Source organism: Biomphalaria glabrata, chromosome 2 (assembly GCF_947242115.1).
Source record: "Biomphalaria glabrata chromosome 2, xgBioGlab47.1, whole genome shotgun sequence".
NCBI classification, from domain to species: Eukaryota; Metazoa; Mollusca; class Gastropoda; family Planorbidae; genus Biomphalaria; species Biomphalaria glabrata.
The window spans coordinates 14,092,564-14,114,133 of NC_074712.1; the positions used below are offsets into that span (position 1 = coordinate 14,092,564).

Below are 21,570 nucleotides of genomic sequence, written 5' to 3' on the forward strand. Positions count from 1 at the left end.
ATTTCTAAAGCTAGACTAAATCCACAAGTAGCATGAATTTAACCCGGGACTTCTAAATACCGTGACTAATGTATACGACACATCAAAATGGAGGACATTGTTATTGTTTATTTTCATAAACAAAGTTGATAATTTTTAACGTAAAAAAAATGACTTCTTTCGTGATATTTTTGTTATACCTCTTAAAGGTAAAATGCAGTGTGATGGCGTCTATACTTTTCTGTATAATATTTGGGATTATTACATCGCCAGCTGTTAAATCAGCGAATGGAGAATTTCATCATCAAGAGGCAGAGGTAAGGTAAAAAAGTTTAAATTTAAGTAAGTCAAAACTTGGAGGTGCGGTGGCTGAGCGGTAAAGCGCTTGACTTCCAAACCGGGGTCTCAGAATCGAATCTTGGTGAAGACTGGGATTTTTATTTTCGGGATCTTCGGGCGCCTCTGAGTCTACCCAACTCTAACCTGACAAAAGTTGGGGAAAAGTAAAGTCAAAACTTAAAATTTTAAATCTTTAAAAAAACAAAATACTGACTTTAGTCTTTTCTTTACTGACTTTACTAGTCCTAGACAAGAATCTAGAAGACTAGATCTAGGTTTGTCATTGTATGACATATTATCTTATAGATCTAAATTTAGAAAGCCTTGAGGATAGAAGTAGAAAATTTTAAAATGAAGTAAAGTAGGAAATATTGAAATCTCTACGATTACATCATTATCATAAAATTGTTAAAATATATAATTAGGTGACCGGTCATTTCATCCCCAGGTCATTTCATCCCCAATTAAATATTTTATTTATAAATATGATTATGTAGAATGCTTTTTGACATTTTATGACATGTTACTAATGCGTTTATAGTGTTTCCTCTTCCACTTTGTATTCTTAATGAGAAATCTTATATTATATTGTAAATCTGGGTGTGTACTTAGCTAGAAAGCACTTCTATTGGATGTTGGGGATGTAATATTATAATATTATCCTGATCAAAGGCCAAGGTTTGGTGGAAGTAGTGAAAATCATTTGAGAGATAGAAAAAGTATGATTAGAATAATTATGATCATGCCGCTGATAACTTATCATCAAAGGCCAAGGTGTGGTGCAAGTAGTAGAAATCTTTTGAGAGATAGAAGTGCGATTACAATAATTATGACCATGCCGCTGATAACTTATCATCAAAGGCCAAGGTGTGGTGAGAGATAGAAGTGCGATTACAATAATTATGACCATGCCGCTGATAACTTATCATCAAAGGCCAAGGTGTGGTGAAAGTACGTCCATGTTTCACTTTATTTTATTTTTCAATCGCTCTCTCTTGAAAATGGGCACGTCATTTTTAGCCTTGAAGTAAGGTTTTATTTTTTTCTAATAAAGGTGGAGTTCACCCATCCTCGGGATATCATGTCGCCTGTATAAGTTTTGCTTTAATTCCTTTTAAACATTAACGTGTTACAATTTTGTCATTTAAATAAAAAATGAATACATTAAATATACTACTCATTTCATGATTTTTAAAATTACAATTTGTTAGATAAAAATGATCAGATGATGAAAATATCAGGGGATGAAATGACCGGGGATAAAGTGACCAGGGGATGAAATGACCGGGAACCTATAATTATTTATGTTTAATATAAAACACTGAACCATAATCTTCAGATACAAGAACAAAACCTAATAAAATACTGAGAAAGACTCAATGATAAAGGCGCATTCCTCGTTCCATATTATGCTAGGACAAAATAGTTAAATGCTCCTTCTTTCCTAGTGACCTTAGTGGCACTAGTGCTATTAAATTACTACTATTAGAGCATGCAATGGGTTGCCTGAACCAGCCAGGAAAACCAAAGACGTGGCAGAATTTAGGTCATTGGTTAACATGCATGACGCATAGGGTGTAATCATCTTCTTTTTTGAATTAATGTCTGTATATAATAATTATAATAATTTTATTTATAAAGCGCTGTTAACAAACAAAATGTCTAGTAGACTCTAGGTATAAGATAATATAAAATAAGCAGAGTTTAGTAGTCTATGATATTTAGCCATTTTATTTTAGGTCTGAACAAGTGTTACAAGGGAAGGTAAAGGCTATAAACTTGTACACAAGCTATTAGATCTAGTCTAGTAGCTATATCAATATATATATATTATACATCTATAATATACTAAAAATATATATCTAGATCTAGTCTACTTATATCTAATAATATGCCATTAATTTTTTTATGCGTTTATTAATATTATACTTATTATACTCCCTTGGTGTCACTAAATACCTATTTCAAGACTAAACCACAGCACAGAGTATCTTAGCATCATAAAACAGGACCTCAAATCAGGGAAGACATAGCTCTAGACCGCACCAGATGGAGAGAGACAGTGACCAAGAAAGCTATGGACAGTGAAAGAACATGGGTCTCAGCTCAGGAAGAAAAACATACATTATGAAAAATGGCCAGTTCCTCTACCACTGAAGTAAAAGCCACCTTAACCTGCGATATTTGTGGACAGGAGTGTCTCTCCAAAATAGGGCTCCACAGCCACATGAGGAAGTGTGCGAGATGAACCATAATATAGTCGTTCTATGACTGAAGGAGGCCAACAAATATTATACTTAGGTCTAGATTCTATAGATCTATCTGATCTAGTACAATCTAGTTATTTATATTAAATAGCAAAGTGCAGAATATAGCCTTTGTTGCATTGGTTCAATCTGCCTAATAATGGTGACCATGCTGAAGGGAAAAAGAGGAAACAGTATCTTATCTAAAATATTCTTTTTGACTTTTCCAGACTTGTCGAAAATTCAGTTTTAACAGGCTCTTGACATAAATGCAAATGATGCATTGATTACAACTGCAGTGATTTTGGCCTGGGGTTTGGAAGAGAGGGGTTGAGCCTCTCAAGCCCTCACTCACATTGTGTTAATGATGAGGCCTAGAAGATGTAACAGAATCTATACAATTTAAAGGGAAACTCCAATAGTTTTTCAAATTTTAGTTATTGACTTATTTAGATGTAGTCTCCACGTTGATTTATAATCGGTCTTTGTTTATAAATAATATTCTAGATCTAAACCTCTATTTCTACTTGAAGAAAATGAAATACTGTTCTTCAGCTTGTTGCAGTAGTTCCAATCACAAAGATAAAATCAGCAAGTATGCTGACACAGAAATTAGTGTCTCTTTTCATTTGTTTCTAAGAGATGAAGTTTTAAAGGGAAAATGGGAAAAATTTATTCGCATGAAGAGCAAATATTTTACAAAGGCATTAGCTAATTCCTATTTATGCTCAAACCATTTTGAGAGAAGCTGTTTCAGCAACTTCATTGCTGTGGAAATGGGATTTGAAAAAAAAATGAAGCTAATACCAGGTGCAGTACCAACAATACATTGGATTTCCAGGCCAAAGAATTCAATTATAGGATTTGAGTGCACCCTCGTGACGTCACACAGAAATTCGGTGAAAATCTGACCGTTTTGGATGCGCAGAAAAATTATGTCACAAAAACATCAATTACTAAGTTATTCTTGCAAATAAAAAAAAAAGAATAATATATTCATTATCTATAAATCAAAACACATATTATATCAAAAATTGTCAAAACTATCGGAGTTTCCCTTTAATATTAGTCGCAATAGTAGTCTAGGTGTCTAGATTACTCTAGATCTGTTAGGCACGGTGGCTGAGCGGTAAAGCTCTTGGCTTCTGGTCCGAGGTTCCCTGGTTCAAATCCTGGTGAAGACTGGGATTTTTAATTTCAGATCTCTGGGCGTCTCTGAATCCACCCAGCTCTAATGGGTACCTGACATTAGTTGGGGAAAAAGTAAAGGCAGTTGGTCGTTGTGCTGGCTACATGACATCCTCATTAACCGTAGGTCATGGAAACAGATGATCTTTACATCATCTGCCCTATAGACCACTAGGTCTGAAAGGGGAACTTTAACTTAACTTAATTAGCTTAGTTATCTTAGACTCTAGCAGGAATACAGTACAATAATTCAGATCTGTAACTTTTTTTTCTGGGCAAAAGATATCTAAACACCTGAGCATTCATGATCCTGTATTATTTGTGTCTACTTTGAGTGGGAGCTTTTATGCAATTAGTCGCAGCACAGGCCAAATTATGTGGTCACTGAAGGAAGGTAAAAACTTTTCTGAAATTTAGTTGTATTATAAGATGTAGAAATCATTACGGTATTGTTAACTATTTTACTTTTAAAAGAAGATTTAGATTTTAGCAGTAATAATATTACATAAATTAAACAAATATTTGTATAATTTAGTAGACACACACACACACACACACATAGATATAGATATAGATCTAATATATATAATATATATATATATATATATTTTTTCATTTCATTCTTAACAGATCCAGTTTTAAGAGTCCCATTAGATTTTTCTTCTGGGTAAGATATTTTTATTTAATGCAAAAGTATATAAAATCATTTTTTTTGTGATTATTCATAATGAGACAATAAAAATTGTAGGTGGATAATATCTTATATTCATTGGTTGAAAAAGAAAATTAATAGGCTACTAGAAAATTTCAATATCTTTTCATTGTACCTGAATTTCAAATTAAAAAAGTAAAGTAAAGTTTCCCTTTGAGACTTTTGATGGATGGGGCAGATGAAGTAAAGATTATCTCTTTCCACTGTTAATGATGGTGTCATGTGGCCAGCACCGCGTCCTGTACTATTCCACAAGTTATGTCAGGTACCCATTAGAGCTGAATGGACTCAGAGGCACCCTAAAGATCCAGAAGTTAAAAATCTCACTCTTCATCAGAATTTGAACCTTCACCTCCTCCAGGATAACAACCCAATAACTTGGTGCCCCTTAGCCACCAAATATCTGATTCATGTGGTATGGTGGTCATGTTAATGAGAACAGGGCAATACTAAACTTTTCAGCCATTGCAGTAAATGTCTTTTTTTTTCAGGCCCAGCTTCCTGCCAGATCCAAGGGATGGAAGCCTGTATGCCATCAGTGCAAACCGTGAGCCCATTAAAAAATTGCCATTTACAATACCTGAACTTGTTACAGCTGCTCCTTGTAAAAGTTCTGAGGGCATATTTTATACAGGTATTAGCTAAAAATAATTTGTCACACTGTGATGCTGTTTTAATTAAATTAATTTTATAGAACATACTTAATTTATATATGGAACATACATAATAGCAGAAATTAGTAGCTTTAAAACCTTTGTTTCTATTGTATATAATAACATATCAGGTCAAGATGAGATTATAACACAGCGACAGCAATATATTTAAAAAAAATAATTTCTAAGCCTGTCATGTATCATTTTTCAATTGAGTTACTTGAACAAATGGCCTTGTGTTATGCACTCTTAATGGTCCTTGGTTCAAACTCTGCCTGCTGCTATCCCCCACCTTTCTGCAGGAGGTTTGGGCTAAGGTGTAATCATCATCAATTCTGAAGGGACATCTGAAACATTTAAACCAAAACAATTACACTAATGACAAATGAAATATTCCTGTTTATTCATTTACATCCATTGAGTAATATGATAAAGTGATTGTGTCGTCTTAATTGTTTAGACTATATATTTAGAATTGATCTTTCTATAGATTGTGTCATCTTAATTGTTTAGACTACATATTTAGAATTGATCTTTCTATAGATTTCATTTTTAAGGTGCTATTAGTACTTAAATTTTACTTTTTATTTATAACTGTTGCATTTGCTACAATCATTACATCTTTTCACAACCTCTGATAACGCTAGTCTGAGGTGATAACAGTATTCAATAACTGAATCGAAATAGTAGCAAATGACTTCTGTATTTGTAAAGTACTCAATGTTGATTTTTTTTCACCATTATAAATTGACTTTCATTATGAGCAATAAAAAAAAGTGTTGAAAGCTTGCACTTTACTATTGCTTACTAGGCTCTAAAAGGGATATATGGCTTGCCATAGACACGACAACAGGTGCCAAAGTCCAGACTTTTTCTTCAGAAGGTGCACAAAAAGTTTGTCCCACTTCCAATGATAATCTTCTTTACATAGGCAGAACAGGTCAGTGTCATTAGGGTACATTCGATTGACATATAAATTCAAGCTACTCTTCTAGCCCACTGTGTTAATTTGATAAACTTTTGATATGTGAAAATGTGGGGAAATTTTCCTCTGCAACACTACTACTGCATCGCTCAATAGCTATTAATGTGGATTAAAGGGAGGTTAACTAAAATCAATCATTCACTCTCAGAGTGTTATCAACTAAGCTTGGAAATAGAATGAAGACTAATTTGGTTGTATGGCCTAGTTATTATTTTGTTTCTTACACAACTAAAATGAATTTAAACCAGTGTTGCTTTGTCATGTTTTCACTATTGTTTTGAATTCAATATGTTTTTTTTTTTCATGAAATCCCATTCATTATTTATAATACTGATCAGTATTAATTGTGTATAAAGTTAATAAAATGATAATACATTGTCAAATGATAAAAATATTGAATTTTATTAGTTTTTATTCTTTACCTCCATCTAAGACTATGAGACTGAAACTGGGATTACCAAATATTGTTGCCTATGGTAGTACCCCCTATGGGAATTTGTTTTCTATGGAGGGCCTGCTGACTTAATGTGGTGGTGTAAGTTGAAGTAGTCCCCTTGAGGACTCTTCAGCCCTGAGTGAGCTTTTTTTTTTATGCATTTAAAAAACAATCATGTAAACATTCACAAGATACCTCCTTTTCCCTTCCCCCTTTCACAACTGGTGATAGGATCATAGGGCATTGAGAAAACTAAAAGCTAAACAAAAACAATAGGTAAAAATATTTCTATCGCACAGATTTATATGTCAAGGTAAATCATACATATGACACATTCTTTATCCAAACTAATTGATACAATTACATTTAATGTAAGCTTTGTTTTTTTTTAAATGTATTTTTAAAATGTTTTTCTTGTTTTTCTTTTACAGAATACTCCATCACAATGTTTGATGGAAAAACTGGAACTAGAAGGTAGGTTCTCATATTTCTGTATAGAACTGAATTCTGTTAGTTTGGAAATGTCAGGACTGTATTGGATTTTGTTGTTTCTACTGCCATTGTTGTTTCTACTGCATACAGTACTACATCTGCAGTGTCTTACACTTGCAAACATATGTGCTGTATTAGCTTGACTTTATTAGCTGTCTACCATTACTGCCTCAACTCATGTGTTTGTTCTTGTTGATTTGTTTAGCTGGAATGCAACCTATATGGATTACTCTTCACATGTGGCACCAGATGTCAGTGATTATGGTGAGTCTTTGACAGTCTTAATTTTTTTTTATGCTTCTTAGTTCAGTGTATTAGAGACCTGTGTTGACAGTTTAATTAACTCTTTATCTCCATAATTATTTTTCCACGTTCTGACAGAATTGTTCATTTTTCACATTTGTGCATTCCTGTGAATGCCTGTTATGATTAAACTCCAATAACATTTTTGTTTGTAATCAGAAAACGTTACTTATGGTATAGAATTATAGGAGTTAAAGAACATTTGGTTGGTTTATTTTATTGATTTGTCTTGGTCTTCTGAATGGTGAAAGAGCATTTAGTTTCCCCACTTCAGAATCTACTTATGATATGATTGGACTTTGTTACTTTTGCAAATACCTTTTAACAATTTTATGATTAAGTTTTTAAGTTTGATTAAAGTTAAAAAAAAGCTGTAAGATAAAATAAAATGTACAGTTCACTTTAGAAATGGTAAAGCTTATTAAGTTATAAGTGTGTTTTGTGTCTAGCTCCCTTTTTGATCGTCAGCCAGTAGACTGTGTGATTTCCTCAATTCCAGAGTAAAGAAATTTAGGTCAGAGTTGTGTTTATTAGTCATACCGGGAACAGAAAATTAAGAACTGAAATGTATTCATGCATAATAAGTCACCTTTTCTGTTGTCACTGAGGATGTTAACAAAAACTGTGACTTCTCATACTTGACCAAACATTGCATTGCACTATTATAGTGTAGAAAGTTGAAGTAAACTAGCTTGCTGAATCACTAGAATTGAAAGACCTAACTTGTTTTAGTCCTATTATCTCTTTTTTTTTTAAACTCGAGGCATAGTTAATTTGTTAAGAGAAAGTTATGTCTACACAATAAAATATTTGTCTGCGACAAGAGAATGGGATAAAGCCAGGGTGATAGTTTGCTTAGAGTGTCAGTAAGATTGGGGAAAGTCAAGATTCCTAGTATTTGTGTTGGGCTCATAACATCCTTGATAATCAATGCAGAGCAGCTTAAAGCCTCACAAATTTGTTTGTTTTTGTTTTCTTTGCCAAAGAATTTTTTTGTCTGTTCCAAAGGGTTAAGAAAAGACATTATCATTGTTATGCTAATACTATTTGCAAATTTTGCAGAGAATTTTTAAATTCTCAAACTCTAGATGATTTGTGTTTCTACTTCAGAGATGAGACACTTTGTTTCAAGCTCATCAGGAACAGCAGTGACGTTAGACAGTAAAACAGGTGAGTTCACGTGGGTTTTCATGTATATACTGTATTCCAATCTCCCTCTGTTTTATAGGTAATTGGGTGTACTTATATGCTAATGACTAAGGTTGAATTATTTTGTCAGAAAAAAAACTTTTTTTTTTCTAAGGTGAACTGTCTTGGCAAAGAGAGTTTGACTCCCCAGTTGTTGCTATGTATCAGATGCACCATGAAGGACTCCAGCGAGTCCCCTTTGCAAGCTTTGCTGCTGAAACTCTAGATCACCTGACTGGTCAACTATCCTCAACACAGTGGAAGAAACGATTTATGAATTTGAAGACTTTTTAGTAAGTTATGTAAAATACCTAATTAGATTGCAAATATGTAATTTGGAAAAGCAGAGCATAAAATAACCTTAGTAGTTTTATAATCAATTAGAAAATGTTTTGATGATCAGAAGTTGTGATTTGATAGAAGAAAAGAAAAAAAAACAATTGTTGAATGTCTATAACTTTCATTTTTCTATTTCTGTCTCTATACACCAGAAACACCACTTCTAATGATCACTAATACTTTTAGTCTACTAAAATATTTCTTTCTTATTTTGATGATCAGCCTGAAGCTGTATATTGGTGAGTCCCAACATGGAGCTTACGCTTTAATTACATTAGTGGATGAGAACACAGTCACTATTACAGTAAGCACACAATTTTAAGGATAGTTTTCAATACAGTTGTCTTTAATATATGGTATGTTGTTTTTTAGAATCATTGCCATGTGATCTACATGATTAACATGTTTGAAACGGCAAACTTTTAAGATGACAAACCTACCTTTTCAATTAGATCCTTTTTGCTTCATCAACTTATTACTACAGTAAAATGCTGTAATCTTCCTGTCAGGCCAGAACTCCAAAAGTTCTTCAAATTGAGGGACCTGAAAGTAAAGATGAAAGGGAGGTGGAGCCAGAGTTTGATTGGCACACAAGAGAGCTTGACCCGAACTCTCACATTGAGCTGATAAAGGCTACAACAGTTCGCAGGGGTGGTGCTGTACTTATGATAGGTGAGTGACATTTAGTTTCTTTTATTTTTGTTCATAAAGCTTTGTTAGGGAAAGAAGTTATCAATATTTCATGATATAATATCCTTCTATCAAGTGCAAGAACATAAATACATAGGTACAACATCAACAACAAACTGAAATGGCGTGAACACAGTCGAAACCTTTACACCAAAATTTACCAATGTCTCTTCTATGTAGAAAGCTAAGGAAATTTAACATCAACAAAACAATAATTAAACTTTTCTATACATCAACCATCAGCAGGCTAATTAACTTTGCCATCACCTGCTGGTTTGGTTATACTTCACATTGACTGAATAGACTAATTAAAAAAGCATCAAGAAGTATATAGACATCTAATTCATAAAGCGCTGCTTGTGAGTGTGTATGTGTTTTGGGGTATGAATGTTGTTCGTATTTGCATCTATATTGTTATTGTACAGTAGTTACGATTAGATGGTCAATTGTAGTTAAACTGAATTTCCATTAGATTGGATCAAAAAAAATTATCTTATCTTATCTTAATTATCAAAAAAAGAGAATTCAAAGGAAGTCAAGTAGAACTGATTAAGACTATGTATAACTATTGATTTTTTTATCTATTTAAAACCTCAATTTCTAATCTGAAGATTTTAATTAATAAAATTTCTTTTTTCATTCTTGAGCTTTTTCCTTTTTTTTTCCCAGCAAATTTCACAATTAAATTAATAAGCCCTGTGTATTTGATTCATTACGTAACCTGAATGAACCATATTTTTAAAACACTGAATTATTTCTATTTATTTTCTTCTACATATCATAGCTTCAATAACTAATCTTGTTATATTAAAGAAACCATAATTAACAAAATCATGTGAATTAATTTACATATTTCAATATCTCAGGGAAAAAAAAAGCTTGCTTAATATATCATCCATTTCAGGCTACCATGAATTGCCAGACAAGTCTGTATCTCGGCTATCTCCAGCATACCAACTACCAGATAAAAGTCACCAGAACGTCATCTCTGCCAACAACAGTACAAAGACATCTCAGGAATATGTGATTTGGACTTACGTCAAAGAAGGCTACCAATTCATTATCATTGTCACACTTTTTGTGGCCATACTAATAGTCCTGTATAGATTACCCAAGGTATTGATTTAAAATATTTAGTGAAACCTTTTTGTTATATTACTATCAGAAGAAGTCATCTATAAGATCACTTTTTAAAATTTAGTCAAGGAATAATTTTTGTAAAAAATTACATAAAGATGAGATGTGACGTTAAAACTCTAAAATTAAGTATGTGTGGCTGAGTTTCAAAAATCTCTTTGCTACCTATTAAGGGGGCTCAAGTTTGAATCCTGACTCATCAGAATTGTGTTTGCTGTCACCTAAAGGCTGCAGGGAAACCTTCTCCCAGATCCCCCCACCCCTTCACTGGTCCATAAAAAAGATTGAGCATGCTATTAGCATAAAAGCTGCTCTGTACAAAAGCAAGTAAAAAAAAAAAGAAATAGTAAATTTTGAAGTTAAATGAAATTTCTAATATGGTTGGCTCTCTGCATTTTTTTTCTCAGGGAAAATTTTAAATGAAAAAAAAAAAGACATCCAAAACATCATGGTTTTTATATAATGACATTTGCAAATATTATTTCTTTAAAAAGTAATGTATAGCCAACATGTATTTAAACATTTCTTAGATTTGGGATTTTTAGGATGCCTAATGGGAACCAGACTTACATTGGGGAAGTAAAGGTGGTTGGTCGTTTTGCTGGTCACATGACACTCTTGTTAACCGTTGGCCATAGAAATAGATAAGCTTGACATTATCTGCCCCCATAAATTTCAAGGTCTGAAAGGAATAATTTTTAAGGGCAAGTTAAGATACTCTAGTATCATATAGATATGTCTATAAAATTACTAATACATCTTACTGACTTACTGTTTTGCTTATTTACCCTGACAAAACTGGGTCCAGTATTCTCATGATGTCCATTATCTCTGTAGAACAATCAGCAGTCATTCAAGACTATTCTAGAACAGTTGGAACAAGCTGGCATCAACACAAACAAACCAAGCTCTGACTCATCTACCACTAATGGTAAGTATAATGTTGGCTTAGTACTCAGTTTATGCTGTTTTCTTTTTCTTTCTGTCCATTCTTATCTATCCTTAGGTTTTAAAGTAGTTTATTAAGACTCTCCAGCCACCAACTTCTTCTTCTTCTTCTTCTTAAACTGTCAGGTAGAGTTGAGCCTTCGGCTCTTGGAACTCTAGGCCAGCAAAAGTGAACAAGAGCTCCCTCTCACCAGCCTGAATGAGAACAGTGTACACTGTTCTGTCTGATGGGTGGGTCAGACTCGTGTACACTAATACCCCCACCATTTTCCTTTTCTATACCAGACTAACTGTGCGGGACATGCCATTTATGTAACGGCCTGGATTGTGACAAGGTTGTGGGAGCTTTTTTACAACTCCGCACATTGCAATGAGGATGCTCTCGCACCCCCTTAGGCACCCCCACGGGAGTCTTGTTTTGCTACCCTTTGGCCTAATCGTTTCCTCTTACGATCGTTTCCACCTGGGCACCACTATGAGGCATGGTAGCATGCCCGGGCCAGTAACCAACACGCTGTACTTACTTATGTTAAATAGTCAAACATGTTTCCAGATTCTACTAGCATCACAAATATTTGTTGAATGTCTACTTATAATCTTCTATTAGTCTTGTTTAAATTAAACATAGAATGATTAATAATGGCTTTTTCTTTTTTTTCCCCCAAATTTTAGCAAAGCAAATTACTGATTCATCCATTATTTTAGTAGCATGTAAACTTGTCCATATTACTATTGCATTCCACAAAAAGTTGATAGAGAAAAAATAAGTTTTTATGTTAGTTTTTTTTAATTTGTGCCTATGTTTTGTCTAGTATCTAGTGGTATAACAAAAGTTGGTCAGATTATCTACAACAGTAAACAAGTGTTGGGTCATGGATGTGAAGGCACATTTGTATTCAGGTCAGGGATCTTTGATCTCTTTTTTATTTACTTACATTTTGATTGTTTTGTTATTTAATTACATAAGGTAACTTTGTCTTTTTGAGGTAAAAGTAGGTAGAGCCAAAATTCTTCATCATCATCTAACTCCATTTGAGTGAGTGCTTGAAAGGTTCAAATCCTGTATAAACTCTGGACAGAAACCCTGCTTTTATGCGTAGTGCATGTTTCTCACCATACAGGTAAAGAACTTGTATTTTCCCAGACCTGTCGACACAGAGATCAGCAAGTCTTGGGCAGTGGCAAAAAATATGAAACCCAGTTTCTTCTTCCTCTCAGCAGGGGCACAGTGAGTTGAAGTTTTGTCCTGAGCCATATGCTCCCAGACTCTGCAGGCTTTTTGGAACTTGTCTCAGCCCTCAAACCATTTTCCCATTTCTATTTACTGAATTGTTGAGGGCCATGATTAGATAGGTTCAGACATTAGTAGTGAACCTGCCTTCTTACCATTGCAAATAACAATAATCAAAATACTTACAGTTTTTGTCATTATGAAATAGATTATATCATTCTATTAAATTTCATCTCCAGTGGTCAGTTTGATAACCGCAATGTGGCAGTCAAGCGCTTGTTACCAGAATGTTTCAGTTTTGCAGACAGAGAGGTTGAGCTGCTCCGTGAATCAGACCAGCATCCTAATGTCATTCGATACTACTGCATGGTCAGTAAATGACTTGAATTTCAATATTTTATTCCTTTTTTTTTATATTCCCACTTTGCTTAGAAATTTTAAAACCTGGAAATAAACAGTGAATAGGTTTGTGACCATTGCTCTCCAAACTATTAATCTCAATTTTATTTACATCAAAGCAATAAAAATTAATTAACAAAAATATAAGTAAATATACATATTAGCCTTTCTATGTCAAGTCATCTAATCACCTTATTGAATTTGACTTGATTTCAGGAGTCTGACAGTCAGTTTCGTTACATTGCCTTAGAACTATGTGCAGCAACTGTCCAAGACTACATTGAAAAGAAATACATTCCACCAGTTCCTCTCCAGGCAATAGATATTCTGAAACAAGCAATGTCTGGTATTGCTCATCTACATTCCCTAAACATAGGTAACTAAGCAATGTCTGCTATTGCTCATCCACATTCCCTAAAAATGTGTATCTTAGATGAGTTATAAGAAATAGGTATAATACTTTTTGTTACTCTTATATCTTGAGCTGCAGTAAGACTTCTAGTCCTACCAGGTTTCTTTTTCTTTCTGCTGTCTACCTTTGGTTGAGAGTGTATGAGGCACCAGTCATTTACATCTCAGTCTTCTGCTGTTATTAGAAATGCAAGGGATAAACTTGTGTATTTAATGTCATCTACACATCAGTTTTTTTCAGTATTTCTTGCATTCATGACCTGGATATTGTTCCCTGTAGGATCGGTTTTCAAAAGCTGTTGATATTTAGTTAAAATTTATTCATCATAAATTTTTAAAAATAAATTTCTACAACTATTTTTTTTTAAAGAAACTGTCAATATCAATTTTAATCAATAGGTTTTATTTTAACTACACACAAGCTGTTTGGAAAAAGAGTTTTTCCAATGTTTTTATTTTTGAGTCAACTAATTTTACCTGTCGATGGTTACAGCTGGAACATTAGCAATCTTATGAGATACATTTTTTTTCTTTTACATTTAATATTGCTGATTATATTAAATCTAAAGTAGCTAAGTACAGAATTAATAGTATGCTAAATAATAAAAAAAAAATTTCCCCTAAATCCTAGTTCATCGAGATATTAAGCCACACAATGTGCTCATCTCACAACCTAATGCCAAAAATGAAGTTCGTGTTATGATATCAGACTTTGGTCTGTGCAAGAAACTTGCAGCAGACAGATATTCTTTCTCACGAAGGTCTGGAGCTGCAGGAACAGATGGATGGATCGCACCAGAAATGCTCATTTCACATGAGAGAACTGTAAGTTTACTTGATTCTTTGTGAACAAAAGTCTTTTTTTTTTTTTTTTGTAAATTATTTACATTTTTCTTTATTGGCTTAGTGACTGAGGTTAATATATGGATCATATATCTGAGTTCACCCAGTTCTAATGAGTATCTGGCATTAGTTGGGGAAAAGTAAAGGTGGTTGTTCTTTGTGCTGGCCACATGACACCCTCGTTAATCGTGGGCCTCAGAAAAAGATGACCTTTACATCATCTGCCCCATTTATTGCAAGATCTGAAAGGGGAAGTCTACTTTTAAATTTTTTTTTTTTACTGTAGAAGTTTCAGAAAGGACAATTAGGTCCCTAAGTTTTTTAAAGTGGATCACTGTGTTTCCTTGAGTTTTATCCTTTAAAAAAACCCAAGCGAATGGACTTCATCACAAGTTAACTAAATCCTTTCTAATATAAATAGAAGATGATTTGCCATTTCTATAAATTTTTTGAATTAACTTTTTATTAAATACTCTGATGTTTATACTCTCTTCTTTATGTTCTCGAATGGATATTGTTAAAAAGAAATTCTTTTATTTTCTTACCTAGACCTATGCTGTAGACATTTTCTCCTCTGGCTGTGTATTTTACTATGTACTGACTCAAGGTGGACATCCATTTGGCAACAGCTTAAGACGTCAAGCTAATATACTGAATGGTGATTATAATCTACAGCATTTACAGGGGGATGGTGAGTATACACATTTTTTTTTAATTGTAAAACAGTGATAACTTGTGAATGATCTGATTTACATACCTGTACAATAAGGCTGCACTAACAGTGGACTCAGTGCACCAATTATTCCAATCATCTAAATCATCTGTTGTAATTTTTGCATTAATATTCAGTTATTCCAAAGAAAGTTAGATATTAAGTATGTAGTTTGACATCTTATATAATACAGACGCTATTTCAAAAAAGAAGATGATTAGGTCTTACGCGTAATGCATTTAGTCATGCATATTACGCTGATGTTTTCAATTGTAATCAAACTGAATTTCCATTTGATTAGATCAATAAAATTATCTAATCACTAAATTTAGAAAGCCTTCAGGATATAAGACTCAAAAGTAAAGTAGCAATTATACATAAAACATTGAACCATAATCTTCAAATACAAAAACAAAATTTAATAAAATACTCTGAAAGACACAAAGATAAAGGCACATTCCTCATTCCATATGCTAGGACAAATTTTTACAAATGCTCCTACCCCTAGAGCTATTAGAGCGTGGAATGGGTTGCCTGAGCTAGCCAGGAAAACCAGTGACTTGGCAGAATTTAGGTCATTGGCTAATATGCATGACGAAATGCATGACGTGTAGGACGTAATTATCTTTTTTGAAGTAACGTCTTTATCATATAAGATAAGATAAAGTAGTCCTAAATTTAAAGTTGTTAAGTTAAATTAATTAGTGAAAATAATGCTGAATTAAGTTAAATGTATAAAAAGTTAAAGTTATTAGTTTATTAGTTAAATAGCTTGTTAAGGAATTTGGTTTGATTTTAATACAAGAAAACGAAAAATTTAACTCATTTTGATAACTGTAAACAGAAAGCAGCCATCTTGTCAAGAGCATGTTTCAGTTTGGCTCTATAAGTATAAATTAATTTTGAACATAAATTGATATCTAATACAGTTATAAATTTACCCATAATTAAATTATAACAATAAAATTCAAATCTTCTAGATAATTTTGTGGCCCGAAAGTTGATAGAGAAAATGATTTCTTCTAATCCTGATGAACGTCCTGTAGCAGGAGCAGTTCTTAAGCATCCATTTTTTTGGTCAAGAGAAACTCAGCTGGCTTTCTTTCAAGTAAGTTCTGATCTGTTGATTTCACATTTTTACTTTCAGCATTTTATGCTGTACGGGCATAAACTTGCCAAATTTGTACCAATGGAAATTTTTGTTTCTAATGTTTAATTGTTCTTTATATTGTCAGAAAAATGTAACTTTTTCACAATCTTTTTGATCTTATTCATTTTTTATATCTGTTATATTTGTTTAAGGATGTCAGTGATCGATTGGAGAAAGAAGATGAGGAATGTGAAGTTGTATGTCGACTGGAGTGTAATGGACTTCCTGTGATAAAAGAAGACTGGCGGCAAGTGATTAGCCTTGAATTACAAGAAGGTTGGTAGATAAGGTTTTTGGTTTTTTTTTGTGTGTGTGAAAATATTACAAAGTCTCATTATAAAATTGATAAAAAAATTGTATATATCATTTAATTTTATGAATTTTTCATCTCATGTCTAAACTTCAAAAAGATTGGCCATAAAATGTAATTGTTATTAATTGTATTCATATGATTAGAAAATATTTGCTTTATACTTTGCTTTTCTTATTAGAGTATCAGTTTCCATTTGAGAAATCTAGAAACATTATGGAAACTTCCTTCATGTAGCTATGAAACATTTTGAACCTAAGTTTATAAACAAAAAATATGTTAAAACCTTGTCAATCTTTGTTCACTTTGACAGATCTTCGCAAATTTCGTACATACAGAGGAGATTCTGTGAGAGATCTATTAAGAGCTTTGAGAAATAAGGTCAGTAGTATGAAATTGATATTGAAATAAACTATTTAAGGACATGCTGAGTTACTAATAATTTTATTAAGAAAATGGTAAAATGACTTTAAACCAAAAATTCTAATAATTTATAGTTAAAAGGAAATTACCCCTTACAGACCTTGATATCTATAGGGCAGATGATATAAAGGTCATCTATGGCTAACATTTAATGAGGGTTTCATAGGGCCAGCACAATGACCAATCCCCTTTATTTCCCCATCTAAAGTTGGGTGGACTCAAGGTGCCTTAAAATGCCAAAATTCAAAATCCCAGTCTTCACCGAGATTTGAACCCGGGACCTCTTGGTTTGGAAGCCAGGTGCTTTACCACTCAGCTACCTTGACACCTCTAATAATTGAGACATTTAAACTATTGTTTTTAAGTTTGAAGTATATGCTTAAAGATTGCCCTATAGCAGAAATTTGACAATCTTTTTAAAGAGGTCAACAGTTAAACTTTTTTGTTTATTTACAGAAACACCATTATCGCCAACTCCCTGACCCTGTTAAGCAGAGTCTAGGGGCAGTTCCAGATGAGTTTGTCTATTACTTCACCAGCCGTTTTCCGAGGCTTCTGCTTCACACATATGCCGCTGTTGAATGTTGCAAGCATGAGCGACTGATGTCACCCTACTACTACTTAGGCTCCCATGGACAAATCCATCGTGCAGTTGAGGACAATTTTACCTCTGATCTAGACTCAGATGAAAATTTCCCTGATGGAGGTGATGTAGATATAGTAGAGACCAATTCTCTTGAGAAATATACTGATAGGTTTGATAAGAAGCAGTTTCATGAGAAATATACTGATAGGTTTGGTAAGGAGAATAAATCTATAAGATTTCATCAGGATGGCCCTCCTAATCACCAGACCAACAGAATTGATAATGAAGCATTGTTGAACATGACTGACTTTGATCACAACAATATGGAAACATCTACGTTGTTACAATCTAATCATCTCATTCCTCATGCTCCATTAGATCTTATGGTTAAAGACCAGACTATACCACAGCCTAATCAAACTTCAACACAGCCGACTCAGTTTTCACCACAGCCTAATCAGACTTCACCACAGCCTACTCAGTTTTCACCACAGCCTAATCAGACTTCATCTCAGCCTAATGAGTCTCCTTTAAAAACTCATAAACAACAGGCTAAGTTTCACTATAACCCCCATTTCAGAAGAAGGAAAGGAGGAAACAAATCACAAGCAGCGTTCACAGCACAGACTTAACCAACTGTCCTTACAGTTTTTGGAAACCCATTGTTTTATCCAGTATATTTCTTTGTGTGTGATGTAGATATGTTCTTTGTGAGCTATTGTCTACATCATCCAGCAAGAGGACTGACTTCCCAGACAGGGATAAAGGTAAAATGTTTTATCAGATTGACATTGTTTCAATACAATATTGCCATTATGCTCATTTTTACATTTATACAATTTTTTAGATTTGATTTCTTGGTGAGGATGTCAACAAATCAAATATCATTCAACTATATGGATCCATGTCTTTCTGTTCCTGTACATACCTGTACCACATTCATGCTATTGTATAAAGCCAAAATTAAAAAAGTTTATTCTCTTCCCTACTTTTTGAAGCCTGAAATCTACCTCACCCCCTTCCTTCAGTGATCACAAAATATTGATAGCAGAATTCCAAACTAGTGTTTAAAAAAAAAGGGGGGAATTATCTCAGTGATTCCAAACTACCTTTAAGTCAGGGTGCTCTTCCTGTCCTATAAAAGATTTTCTTCAAAAACAAAAAAAATGTCTAAAATTACTATGTCCTACATGTACTGTGTGTTCATATTATCTTCTGTCTTGAGTTTTCTTGTTAATTCAGACAACTCATTCAATTTGGTCTAATGACACTAAGAAAGAATACAAGTATGAACTCCTAAAATCAGCATGGTCTTTCCATTCTCTTTAGGGTTTTTTTTTTTTTTTTTTTTTTCCAAAATCATATTTCTGCCTCCTAAAAGTATACTACAAGCATATATATAGTTAGTTTCAAGCAATTATGAGCCACTTTTGTCTGAGAGATAAAGCACAGATATTGGAGTCTTGTGGTTTAGTCTGTAAACATAATGATGGGCAATCCATTTTCCTTTTCTGTGACCTTGTTCTAAACTACTACTAATACTATTGTTAAGATTAAAGTGAATGGCATTAGCCTTGATTTTCCCTGGTAGAGCTGATTGCTTCTGGCTGTTATGCATTGAACATTCCAAATAAATACCTGATATCAGGCCTTTTTACATCTAAATGTATATTATTGGACTATTTAATCTTTAGTTAACAATAGCCTTAAGTCTCCTCCAAGATACTATGTACAGCATGGGCGTAGCCATGATTTTTTTTCAGGGATTTTTTTTTCAAAATCCTAATGTGCTATTCTTACTGACTTAGATCCTCCTGCGCCGTTCGGCGCATTGGGCGGCAAGCTGTTTCCACAAATATCTGTCACTGATAATGTCTGAAACCTCTTCCCACCTGCTCTGAGGACCTCCATGAAAGTGTGGCGCCAAGTTTTACTAGGATGTCATCGCAACTCTCATTATGCCTTTAGTAATTCATTTTGTCGGAGAACATGTACCGCAAACCTCATGCGACGCTCTGTCACTTACTAAGGGGTTTGGCATAGGATTTCCTTTATTGAGACCCGATCTCTATAACTGACTCCGTATAAGCCTTCTTTGTTGAGCCACATTTAGTGATTTTCAATTTCGGCAGATGACTATTCATTTCACTTTATTAATGGAGCCATTGGTAGAAATGTGTAACCTCTATTGACTATGCTCTTGGAATTAGCTGACTGTAGTTTGCTTTAGATTTTATATCGAAAACGGAAGTTTTATCATCAGTCATCTGTTGGGTGGGTGTTTAACTAAGTTAAATTTTTTTTTTTTTAAAATTCAAAACTCCATTTAGCTATGCTCATAGAATTTGGTGAATGTACTTTGCTTTAGAATAATATTGAAGAGATAGGTTTTCAACCTCAAAACTTTCTGTAGGGGGACTTTAAACTCAAAACCTTCTGGAGGGGGTTTTGAACTTAAAAAAAGGCCATCTGGAGGAGAGAGGTTTAAACTCAAAACCCCCTATGGCTACACTTATAGAATTTTTAGTGTGTAATTTGCTTTTTTATATTAAAGAGGGTGTTTTATCGTAAATTTCGGAGGGGGTTTTAAAATCAAAATCTTCCTTAGCTGTGCTCTTGGAATTTGGGGATAGTCGTTTGCATTTTTTTTTGTTTTGTTTTATAGAAGAGGGGGTTTTAAACTCAAAACCCCCTTGGCTGTACTGAGGCAAGTGATGGTCTAGTATTAAAATCTCACCTAAAATAAACAAAATTAAAGCAAAAAATCAGTCACTAAATTCGGGGGGGGGGGGGGGGGGGGGGAATTGAACCCCCCTCAACCTGGCTACGCCTATGATGTACAGTGGCAGGGGTACTTAGGTTGTCAAGCCTAATCTAAATTTAGGAAATAGCCTGGATTTATTATGTTGTTGTTTTAAGGGTTAACATTTACGTAGTTGTAGCCTGGACATTTATGCCAGTTAAGAAGCAACCAAACTATAAATCTGAACATAGGATTCCTTTGATCTAAGGCTGAACAGTGAAGCAAGTTGAAGTCTACACTTTAGACTGCCATCATAACTTGTCAACCTTTATGTAGGCCTACATGTATCATGACTTTGTTGCACTCTTTGTTTTCAAGGGTATTTTGTGTCATGTTTCAATATAAATTCATAATTTATTTATTTATATTTTTTGTTGTTGATTTTATGGAGGACTACATCTATACACATTTTAATACATTTATAAATCAACCAATTACCACTAAATAGAAATGTATTCATTTCAACATTATGACCCCCCCCCCCTTTCAAAATATTGGCATTTTAATCTTTGTTGATGTAAAGATCTATTTCTTTTTTAATGTACTTTAGCAAATACATTTTCAAGACCCTCTTCTATCTTCTGTAAAAATTTTAAAATGCAAATCAAATTATTTTCCTTTATATAGCTTAAAAAAATGATTTTCTTAGACGAAAATGTACATGTTGAGTTATTCTTGTTGTAGCATATTTTCTAAAGATTCCCCCCCCATTCCAATACAAAACAATTGAAAATGAATGGCTGGTATTTTGTGCAATGTTTATCTATTTTTAAAAATTCAATGTAAAATATTTATATTGATTGTGCCTTTTATCTTCTTACTAATATTAATGTTTCATATTTATCAGTGGAGTTAGCTGAGCTAACCTTCAGATGGTCAGGCACCATTACAAGTTAATGAAATGATTCTTAGCTTCTACATTTGCTGTGACAAAAATTGTTCTTTTTATGTCCTCTCACATTGTTACATTTTCTTTTTAACAAAACTAGTTTTTAAGTGTCATTTTGGTTTATTGAAGTATCTATATTATAAAGTGTATACATTGTAAATAAAAAATTAAGGCTGAT

At 33.4% G+C, this 21,570-nt stretch overlaps 1 protein-coding gene across 2 annotated transcripts; it reads left to right on the top strand.

Moving 5' to 3' along the window:
* The first annotated feature begins 41 nt into the window (after positions 1 to 41).
* Positions 42 to 21,569, top strand: LOC106078633 (serine/threonine-protein kinase/endoribonuclease ire-1-like). 2 transcript variants are annotated; one of them, XM_056019241.1, is made up of 22 exons: positions 42 to 296; positions 4,035 to 4,146; positions 4,383 to 4,419; positions 4,956 to 5,098; positions 5,929 to 6,057; positions 6,970 to 7,012; positions 7,236 to 7,294; positions 8,444 to 8,503; positions 8,637 to 8,814; positions 9,083 to 9,164; positions 9,370 to 9,532; positions 10,455 to 10,666; positions 11,525 to 11,618; positions 12,448 to 12,535; positions 13,106 to 13,235; positions 13,482 to 13,641; positions 14,308 to 14,501; positions 15,069 to 15,210; positions 16,212 to 16,339; positions 16,534 to 16,657; positions 17,005 to 17,072; positions 17,571 to 21,569. In XM_056019241.1, the coding sequence occupies exons 1-22, from the start codon at positions 150 to 152 to the stop codon at positions 18,330 to 18,332; spliced, it is 3,255 nt and encodes a 1,084-aa protein (XP_055875216.1). In that variant the 5' UTR covers positions 42 to 149; the 3' UTR covers positions 18,333 to 21,569. The 2 variants fall into 2 exon arrangements, with proteins under 2 accessions (XP_055875216.1, XP_055875217.1); XM_056019242.1 differs by having other exon boundaries at positions 169 to 301.
* Position 21,570: the final 1 nt, after the last annotated feature.

What these genes read in the sequence shown, in the direction of transcription:
- LOC106078633 (XM_056019241.1), top strand. Translation starts at nt 150, where the DNA reads ATGACTTCTTTCGTGATATTTTTGTTATACCTCTTAAAGGTAAAATGC. An exon ending in TCTACATTCCCTAAACATAG is followed by an intron (nt 13,642 to 14,307) that starts GTAACTAAGCAA and finishes CCTAAATCCTAG; the next exon opens with TTCATCGAGATATTAAGCCA. An exon ending in ACAGCATTTACAGGGGGATG is followed by an intron (nt 15,211 to 16,211) that starts GTGAGTATACAC and finishes CAAATCTTCTAG; the next exon opens with ATAATTTTGTGGCCCGAAAG.